General features: G+C 30.4%; 1 protein-coding gene across 1 annotated transcript; it reads left to right on the plus strand.

The window, feature by feature from the left end:
• Positions 1–1,771: 1,771 nt before the first annotated feature.
• On the plus strand, positions 1,772–5,604 carry LOC124930051 (two-component response regulator EHD1-like). Its single transcript, XM_047470418.1, has 6 exons — positions 1,772–1,937; positions 3,349–3,498; positions 3,601–3,996; positions 4,082–4,158; positions 4,824–5,510; positions 5,593–5,604. Exons 1-6 carry the CDS (start codon positions 1,772–1,774, stop codon positions 5,602–5,604), a joined length of 1,488 nt encoding a protein of 495 aa, XP_047326374.1.
• The last annotated feature ends 5,575 nt before the right edge of the window (positions 5,605–11,179 follow it).

Here is an 11,179-nt window from a genome sequence, read left to right on the forward strand (position 1 = left end):
CAACTAACAATTATATTACTTGAACATATACAAAGAGGAAATTTGAAAAGATAAAATAATTTCTTATAATGAGTATTAATCCTTAAAATATATTTGACATTTTATGTTATAATTTATATTAAATTTTATTTATTGGTTTAGATATTAATATATTTTTGTGGAATAATAAAAAGGTTTCACACCTTTAAAGTAATATATATATATATATATATATATATATATATATATATATATATATATATATATGCTAATTTTGTACAAAAGTATATATTATTATGGAATAATATTATATAGTCACAGTCAAGTAATAAATAAAGAAAATGTTAGAAGATGAATATTGATGAAATAATCACTTAAATTACATCTATTATTGAAGTGTTTAATTCCCTACCATTCCAATATATAGCAAATTGTGAGAAAAAAGAAATAATATTCAAGAAAAATACTAAATTTAATATAGTATTTTTTAATATATATTTTAAAACCAAATATTTATTCCACATACTTAAATTGAATATATGATATACTTATTATAAATGATAATTATTTATATCCTAATTTTTATTTGAATTTGTTTGACAATAAAGTGTTTTCAAACTTGTCAAAAGTAACATTTATTAGTAATTTTTTTTAATAATATATTTTTTTTTTGGAAAAGGTCTTTTTATTAATATTGATATTTGAATTTTGACTCTTTTATAAGATAATTAATTAAATATCTAAATATGAGTTCTAGTATAGTTACTGCTATACTACATTTAAAAAGTAAAATTAATTTGTATTAAAATATGCTTTAGATAAAGTTACTATCAATGGTACTAATTTGGTCAAAATATTACTAATGGGGTTTGTTACTTTTGTTTATGTTTCTTGAAAAATAAAAAATAAAATTAATTTGTATTAGTTAGAATTGGACATTACAAAATTTACATCTCCAAAATGTACTTATAGTAAAGATTATTTCAAGTAGTTTTTGGTGGTTTATAATGGGAATAACCATTTCAAACAAAATTACTAAAATAATACTTACCCATGCTCATATTTTTTTTAATGCATACTCAAATTATGTGATGACTTGAATCAAATCATTTTTATTTTAAGGTCATAGTTTTATTGAATATATTAAGGATAAATATGAAAACTAATAACAAATGCGTTACTTAAACTGACTTTTGTAATAAAATTAATTTCAATGTAAAAAACTATAAATAAAGTGAGACTATAATAAAATTACTTGGTCACAAATTTGGTAAAATAGCATTCTATTTTTTTTTTATTTTTTTTCCTTTTTCTTTATTTTTTCCATTTAAACATATTTTCGGTCTCCAAGTAGTTTTTACATATCTGCATGAACAACCACTTAACTCTCATCTGTTGTAGTTGATTTTAGACTTCATTTAAATATGTTTTCAAGATACATTATTAACAACTGTTGTGTAAAATATTTTTTTTTTTAATGGGGAAGAATGATATATCAAACTAATGTCACAACTTGGTTTGTATAATTTGATTAGTCTTATAAATTTTTTTACATTAAGGAATTAAAAGTTTTCACTTGTAATTAAAATAATAAATTTGAGTTGGCAAAAATATAATCCTATCCAAACAAGACCCTAGTTTCTCTTACTTTACCTCTTTTATCTTTTTCATTCATTTTGTATTTAAGAAATTAAGTTATTAGTATTCAACTACTTATTTTCTTTTGATAAAATGTTTCTCTAAGTGATTTATTTTCTAGTGAGAAGAATTTATCGATAGAAATCCTAAGAAAATGTGGGGAGCTGGAAATAGTTTAATGGGTATTCATCGTGAAGGATCGTCTCAATTCTCAAATCCATATAAGATTTTTACTCAAGATTGCCATATTCTTGTGGTAGATAACAACAGCGAAGCTCTTCGTGCGACGTCTACTTTGCTCGAGTCTTGTCATTACCAAGGTAGAATCACAAAACTTGGCCATCTTTTTTTATTTATCCTTTTTAAATGAATTCTCTGCTTGAAGAAGAAAAATCGAGACTTTTGAATAATCGTTTTTATGTATTCACATTCTCGAGTTTATTGTAAGTGATTTTACGTGGATATACATTACATAAATCTCATTTATCGTTTTCTTTGTGCATTTATTGCTCCTTTTTATTCAAAGGATTATATTAGTTTTGAATTCCAATTAACTGTTTTTTACATCAAATTTGTTTAGTGAATCTTTTATTTTTTATTTTAATTTTATTTTTTCTTGTGCATATAGACTGACGAGTAGGGATCTTTTAGGTTAAATTTGATAAATATGTGAAAAAAAGATCTTGGCTTCATACATTGCAAGTTTTCTTAGATCTCTTTCCAATCTCGTTTTGTATCCGATTTGTTTTGTTTTCTATTCTGAGAAAATTATTTTTTCAGATCGGATATTCTTTTGAAGCGTGAAAAAACTTTAGATTTGATTGTCACGTGGTTTGTCAAAGGAAAAAAATCAAACCATTTTACAAATCATGATAGATACTTTCTAATAAAATTAACAAATCAAGATTTTAGTACTTGTGATAAAAATGATTTTTTTTCACCTTTTGTTGTGAATTGTTTTTTAATGTAATTGTACATAGAATGCAATCCACTTTCTTCAGATTTATGTATTTCTTGTTGGAAAAAAAAGCATTGCCTAGGTTAATTTCATGGCTCAAATGCTCCTTAAAATTAATTGAATTATATCTATCATTTTCAACATTAAATATAGTTATATTTCCATTTGATCCTTCTAGTAAATGAGGAAAGAAACTAATAATTTAGTGCTTTGACGGCTTTGATATGTTTTGTTTTGTACTTCTTGGATGCCTTGATGTTCCATTTGATTCAACTTGTCACAAATTAGTTTATAATTAATTTATTTTTCCCACAAAAGGTGTGTTATTTATGTCTTGAATTGTAGTAGATGAAAGATTAATCTCGAGATAAATGGATTTAAATTATGATAGTTGGAGGAATGTAATTATAAACATTACATCTTAACAAAAGGGTATTCAAGGTTCTTAGTCTAGAGTACTTTGCATGTTGATAATTTATAGTTTGATTTCATAATTTGATGTTTTTTAAGTTTCTTTAGATTTCATTTATAATTTAATTATTACTACCAAGGTTATAATTTGTATTGAAAATGTTTTATAACTTTTTATCTTGTTTTCATTTTCCCTTTTCTTCATTTTGTTTTTGTTCTTGGTCATCTAATTAGACATGGTTGTCATCTATTGAAGTTTTTTTTATAAGAATTAGTGTATTACAACCCTTGATTATCTCCACTTAATTATTTGATCATTCTAACCCCCATTATTTTCTTGATCAATGTCTTCTCTTATGCAGTCACAGCAGTAGAATCCGGTCAACATGCCTTATCGATGCTAACAAAAAGAAAGCAACACTTCGATCTTTTGCTGACAGACTTCCATTTAGTCGACACCGATGTTTTCATTCTACTCCAAGAGGCATTTAACATGGACATACCAACAGTCTGTGAGTAACATCAACTACATTATTATGTGTTATTATTTATGTAATTCAATTGGTTAATTAATATTCTCTAATCATATTTATATCTAACTTATTTAAATGTAGTCATGCTAGTTGAGGAAGATCCTGTAATAGCAAGAACAGCAATAGAAAGTGGTGTGTGTTTCCTCCTTGAGAAACCAACCACTTGGGCCGCGGTTAAAACATTGTGGCAATATGCAATGAGGGATAAATCACAAAAATCTAATGATAATGTAAGGTATGCTGATTATGAAGAAAATATAGCTTTTGATGAGAATGGATTGGCTGAGCCTGGAGGTAAGAAGATGAAGATTGGATCGAAAAAGAAGAGTAAGAATGACAAAGGGATATCAATTGACGGGACTTGGGATATTAAAAAGAAAGAAAAGACGAGGGCATCTAAGAAGAAAGCTTGTACTGCATGGACCGATGAACTTCACGCCAAGTTCATTACTGCGGTCAATCAACTCGGAGAAGGAAGTAAGATATTCCGTTTTACATTTAAAAAAAAAATAAATCTATGTTTTTCAAAATATTATGTTCATATGGGTATTGAATGTTGTAGGGTGTTACCCTAAGGAGATCCTGCAGCTAATGAATGTGGCTGGCCTAACTCGCATGCAAGTTGCGAGTCATCTCCAGGTTAGACATATTCAACTCGTAGTAGTCTTCACAAGTCATATTATTTATACTACTAGCAAATAATATGAGAGATTTATGGACTATTGTTCTCATGTTTTTGTTAGTCTTTGTAGTTTGATGTTTGTTTTGTCCTTCGTTTTGTGTGTTTGAATTTCCTAAGATTCGTGATTTATAACAACTCATGTCACAATTTGTACTGAAATGATTTTGTTTGGTTATTTGTTTAAATATTTTTCTTTTGTAGACTTCACGAAAACATTGATCTAGAAAATGGTTTCATCCTTGTATATATATGTTATTTCTTTGTTGCATTCTTGATGTTTTAACATGATGCAATTTTTTACTCAACTTGGGTTGTATTTAGTTGTATTTCCCCATGAAAAGTGTGTTCTCCATGTCCATTGTGAAGGAATGAAAGTTTTCTCACTTTTCGAAAAAAATAAATGGTTCCATCCTTTAAAATATGGTTGACAAGTTCTAACAAAGGGTATTGTGATCCATTTGAGTTCTGGTCAGCTTGGTCAATATATGAGTTTTTGATTGTTCTCTTATCTGTTTATGTGAGGTGACATTTGAGTTTGTTTGTTTTTGTGGTGTTGGTTATTGGTAGGCTTATCAAATGAACATCTTCTTATATAACTTTTTTTTTTATTAAATTTGAACAGAAATGTCGTAATGATAACTGGCGTGCACCTGAGTCACGAAAATCACATACAAGCACTGTTCAAGTAAATGTTGTGACTACTGATCCCGAACCAAATAGAATTTGCACCCGGAAATTTGGATCTATGCCTCGTTTGGCCAAAGTATCAAACAACCTTCCCAATGACATGTCATCTCAAGTATCTAGGTCAGATACTCAAGATTATGTACCTCAAGATCAAATCTACGCACCCTTGGGTAATAATCTATTGGTGAATGAGCAAGGAAACTATAGAATCCATGAGTTCACCAATCCCATGAATCAAATGGAGACAAACTACCTTGAAGGAAACATGATGTTAACTGACCTTAACCCTAGACTTATGGAAACCAACAATATTGTTGATCATGGAATCTATGGAGGACATCAGAACATGTTAATTGGCCGTGACAATCCCTATGCCGGTTTAGATGAAAACTCATCCATGTTCATTGATATGAATACCCATCATAGTGCTGTTGAATCTTCCTACAACAATGTTGTTCAAGGCATGGAGCCTCATGGTAGTTCCTCACATCAAAATCCTATGGCTGATGATTTCTTTGCATTCCTCCCTGAAGCTGCAGATACAAATCAAGCTTATGCCAAAGTTTTCAATTATGGTGCAACATCTTGTGGCTATAACTTCGAACCTTTCCACTTCGGCCAGGTTCAATTTTAATTGTTTTTAACGAGTTATAAGATATAAAATCATTTGATGTTATATGTTATTTTTATTATATTTGTGACAGCTTATTCCATAACCTTGATTTATAATTAATAATAATTAGCTTTCATCATTGAGTTTATTTAATATTTGTTTTTTTTCATATGTGACAGCACAAGGAGGAGGACATTGATGGAAATGAAGTTGGAGGTCAAGAGGAAGACAACTATATGCATTATGATCTATCTCACCATATAGTTATGAACCTTTTATTAAAAAAAAACTTTCTTGCAAACTTAATAATATTATGCATTATGAACATGCAAAAATAATTTGTTGCTGGAGATTTCTATTTCCTGCATTTAAAGTGTGTTAAGTTTGACTTATATCTATTTTTATTTGAATCAGAATAATTTGACTTGTACTCATATTTTGTTGTTGTTGAAATTATTTGTGTTTTCTTTTGTGTTATTATCCAAATTAGGGCATACATCTTAATTAATATATAGATTCAGAGGAAAAGTTCAAATAACCATTGGCTGATTGAGTTTTTTTAATCTTGTATTGTGAGTTATATGTGAAGCGTAAAAATATCCTCACATAGTAATGTTAGTCCCACTTCAATTTAATCTTATTAAATAAAAAAAGGTATGACTTGCAATACTAACGTTAGCGATATTATTTAGATTATAAGTGGTGTTTAAAATTTGTTTTAACAATATTTACGACATTCGCAACTAAAATTGTAATTATTCATATAATATCGTAAATAATCTGCAAATTTGCAACATCTATTACAACACTGGTTCAATCATCATTTGCACCAAACCCAAATATAATACAAAAAAATCATTTTTAATTTTTTTCAAATAACCATGATTAATATAAATATGCAAAATCTTGAGATAGATCGACTAATTCTTATTAAAATGACATTTATCAGGTATTTATTCATTTTTTTCAAATATGTAAAAATGATTTTATTGTTATATATAGAATTGTCACAGTTAATTAATGTTTGATCATCGGTATAGTGGTTTCGCTAGTCGAATTATATATAGAATGAGATTAAAACATTAGAGAGTGTTCTTCCCATAATATATTTTTAATTTTGGTAGGACGTAAACAAGTGTCATCGTTTAAACAAGACATTATGCGTTATCAAAACATAAATAATTTCAATGTAGGGCATTTCTACAAGTAGTTCGTTAAGATGATTTCGTATAACTTTTGTTGGGAGAAACTTTGAGAGTCAAAGATTTCATCCAAGATTGCGTTCTTTGGATGAAACATTATTCATGGTGTAATTTTTACGGATGATATGTGCATAGAAAAATTATGTATTATGGTCAGTCGTATATCTCACGAGAAGGTTGAATCGACAACTCATTTATTTTTTTGCATTATCGGGGTGACTAGTATATGAAGCCTTTTATGGAGTATTATTGAGATTCATTGGGTGATGTTCAGATTTTTTGGTAGTTGATGGAAAGTTTTTGATTGATGCGACTGATATGACTGATCTACATATTTGAGTTACTATCCCAATATTTTTTGATGACTATTTAGATGGAAAGAAGTCATCGAACTTTCAATAATCGTGGTCGTCCAATTCGTATAATTTATAATACTATTATATGATGATTTTGAGATTCTTTCCAGAAAAACTAGTAAGGTCCGTCTAGAAGTTAATTATTTTTCTTAAAGAACTTACCAAATTCCATAACTTATGGAGTAATTTGTTTTTTTCATGTAATGCTATGTCGAACTCAATTATTTTGCAATTGCAATACGATAAATCTATTAATAATAAAAATATATTCAACATGACTAAAATATCTTATAACATTGTGTAATTCAACACTCTTCGCAATACCTAATATAATTAATAATTAAAACATATCTATAATATCTCTTCAATATATTCAATGCATAATTATGCAACTATTGCTGCAATTACCTTATTCATAACCTTACAATAATATTAACAATAACTCATATAACTTTATTAACATTATTTTAAAAAAAACACTAATTGCAAAATTTTATATAATTTTTTAATTTTAATTGTACATTAAATTTGTAAAACCTTCTACGACTATATTAACATTATTTTTAAAAATGATCAATTTAACAAAAAAAATATTTAAGCACAAAAATAAAAACATAACATATAAAATGTTATGTAAAATTGAATACATGTTGGGTCAAATTAGTTTGACTAACGTTATTTTAATGATGTATTAGTAAAACTTTGATTAAGAATGAAGCTAAGTCGTCTAATTGTTTTTGTGCAGGTGCATCAAAATAGGCTAAATTAGACATGAACTGAAACAAGCATTAGACGTAGTTAGACGTGCAATCTAACAGATGTAGTTAGACGTGCAGTCTAATAGATACGTAGTTAGACGTGTAGTCTAACAAACGTAGTTAGACGTGCAGTCTAACAGACGTAGTTAGACGTGCAGTCTAACAGATACATAATTAGACGTGCAGTCTAATAGATGTAGTTAGACGTGCAGTCTAACAGATACGTAGTTAGACGTACAGTCTAACAGATACGTAGTTAAACGTGCAGTTTGACAGATACGTAGTTAGACGTGCAGTCTAACAGATACGTAGTTAGTGTTGAGTTATGGAGCCTACACTTATAATAAACTCTCCATTGTTAATTAGAGTTTATTGGATTTTCTTTTTGATTTTGGGCTTGGGCCTGACCAAAGTTATTTAGGTTTATTAACTGAATGTTTACCCAGGCAAAAACTCTGTATTTCTTCTTCTTCTTCATAGTGAAATCTAGTTGTGGCTGAAGTGGATGTAGCTCAATTTGAGTGAACCACTATAAATCCGTGTCTTCTTGTGTTATTCTTTCTTGCATTTTTATAGATTGGTTCAAGCTGGTTGGATTTGGGAGATACAAATCCTAACAACTGGTATCAGAGCAGCTAGGCTAGATCTGAGCATTAGAAATAATGGCAAGTGAGAACAATATAGGACACGGGATTGGAAGATTTGATGGAGCAGATTATGCCTTCTAGAGAATGCAGATTGTAGATTATCTCTATGGAAAGAAGCTTCATGTTCCTTTGAGTGAGAAATTAGAGAAGGTGGATGAAGCTGAATGGAAACTCCTTGAAAGACAGGTTTTGGGAGTTGTCCGATTGACGCTAGCCAAGACGGTTGCTCACAATGTAGCAAAGGAGAAGACCACCATGGGTCTGATGAAAGCTCTTTCTGATATGTATGAGAAACGATCTGCTAACAACAAGGTACACTTAATAAAAAGACTATTTTACTTAAGAATGGTTGATGGTACTTCTGTCACTACTCATTTGAATGAATTCAATACAATTGTGAATCAATTGCTATTTGTTGAGATTGATTTTGGGGATGAAGTTAGTGCCCGAATTTTGTTAGCATCTCTACCAAATAGTTGGGAACCTATGAGGGCAGAAATTAGTAATTCAGTTGGAAATGCTAAACTGAAATTTGTTGAAGTTAGAGATCGTATTCTTACTGAAGAGGTTCGTAAATTGATTCTGGTGAAACATTCAAAGGTTCTGCTTTGAATGTAAAAAACATGGGTAGAGGTAATGATAGAAATTTCAATCGAGGTAAGAGCAGATCTATGTCAAGGAGTAGGAGGAGTCAGTCCATGTCTGGGCGGATATTTGAGTGCTGAAATTGTGGTAAACAGGGTCATTTAAAGAGGAACTACAAAGCACCGAAGAAAAATGGTGATGATAAAAATGATACAACCAACGTTGTTATAGAATCTGTCACTTATGCATTACTTCTGTCTATTGATAGCCCAATAGATTCATGAGTTTTGGACTCAGGAGCGTCTTTCCACACCACTGCTCACAAAGAATTAATGGAGAATTATGTGGCTGGAAACTGTGGGAAAGTATATCTTGCAGATGGTGAGACATTGGATATTGTTGGCATGAGGGACATAAAATTGAAGATGACAAATTGTTCTGTTTGGAAGATTAATAAGGTGAGACACATTCCAAGTTTAGTGTGCAATCTGATTCTGTTACACAACTTGATGAAGAAGGTCACAATTTCATTTGTGAAAATGGTGCATGGAAGGTGACTAAAGGAGCAATTGTTGTTGCTCGAGGTCACAAAACTGAAACGTTATACACGACTTCAACTTGTAGAGAAACAGTTGCTGCTGTAGTTGATGACTCGAAGAATAGTGAGCTGTGGCATTGTAGGTTGGGCCATATGAGCGAAAAAGGGATGAAAATTCTTTTGAAGAATGGACAGATTCCAGAACTGAAGTCTGTTGACATCAGTTATGTGAAAACTGCATTCTTGGAAAACAGAAACGGGTGAGTATCTTAATGATTGGGAAGGAGTTCAATAAAGAAAGGCTTAGAGTGGTACACACTGATGTGTGGGGACCTGCACCTGTTTCTTTTATTGGCGGCTCAAATACTACGTGACATTTATAGATGATTCGATAAGAAATGTATGGGTATATTTTATGAAGCCACAAGTATGAAGTATTTGCTATTTTCAAGAAATGGAAGACTTTGGTTGAAAATGAAACAAATCATGAAAGTTAAGTGCTTGAGATCCGACAACAGAGGTGAATATATCAATTCAGATTTCAAAGAGTATTGTGCTGTGAATGAGATCAGTATGGTGAAGACTGTTCCCTGAACGCCTCAAGAGAATGGAGTAGCTGAACGAATGAACCGAACATTGAACGAGCGTGCTAGAAGCATGAGATTGCATGCATGGCTGTCTAAAACCTTCTGGGCAGAAGCTATAAATACTGCTGCCTATTTGATAAACATGGGACCCTCCGTTTCTCTTGAATTCCAGTAATTCCTGAAGAAGCCTAGAGTAATAAAAAGGTAACCTTATTTAAAAGTGTTTGGTTGTTTATCATATGTTCATATTAAGGAATGTGATAGGAGCAAGCTTGATCCAAAATCTAATAAATGTTTTTTCATTGGTTATGGTGATATCGCGTTTGGTTCTTCGTTTTCTGGTGATAATCAAAATCGGAATATCATTCGTAGTAGAATATTATCTTCAATGAACAGGTTCTCTACAAAGATTGTGTTGGGAAGACATCAGATGGTGATTCCAAGTTGGAAGAGACTAGTATAGTCGATTTAAGAGAATTTTCAGCTAATATATATGACTGTCATAGACGAACACTGTGTTGTGTAAAGATGAAATTATTGAGAACCGTGGGCCCATAGAGGTAAATCATCAAACACCGGTTATACAGTTGAAAAGATCATCAAAAGAATCGAAAACCAGTTGAGAGGTGATCTCCATCTCTAAACTATATCTTGTTGACAGATAGAGTGTGAACCTGAATGTTATGAGGAAGCAATACAATCTGATGAATCGATTAGTAAGTGGGATTCTGTATGAAATATGAGATGGACTCTTGATGTGGAATTAGACTGGGAGCTCACTAAGCTACCAAAGGGAAAGAAAGCACTTCACAACACATGGATCTTCAGATTAAAAAAGAACATGATTAAAACCATGACGTACAAGACAAGATTGGTTTTGAAAGGATTTCAACAGAAATAAGGTATTGACTACAATGAGATACTCTTTCCAGTATTTAAAGTGATGACACTTAGAACTATTTTGAGTTTGGTTGTGAAAGAAGAACTTCATCTTCAATAAATGGT

The sequence above is a fragment of the Impatiens glandulifera genome, chromosome 3, assembly GCF_907164915.1.
Source record: "Impatiens glandulifera chromosome 3, dImpGla2.1, whole genome shotgun sequence".
NCBI classification, from domain to species: Eukaryota; Viridiplantae; Streptophyta; class Magnoliopsida; order Ericales; family Balsaminaceae; genus Impatiens; species Impatiens glandulifera.

Coding starts and splice junctions, on each gene's coding strand:
- LOC124930051 (XM_047470418.1), top strand. CDS start 1,772: ATGTGGGGAGCTGGAAATAGTTTAATGGGTATTCATCGTGAAGGATCG. Junction 3,499..3,600: donor CATGGACATACCAACAGTCT/GTGAGTAACATC, acceptor ATTTAAATGTAG/TCATGCTAGTTGAGGAAGAT. Junction 4,159..4,823: donor AAGTTGCGAGTCATCTCCAG/GTTAGACATATT, acceptor AAATTTGAACAG/AAATGTCGTAATGATAACTG.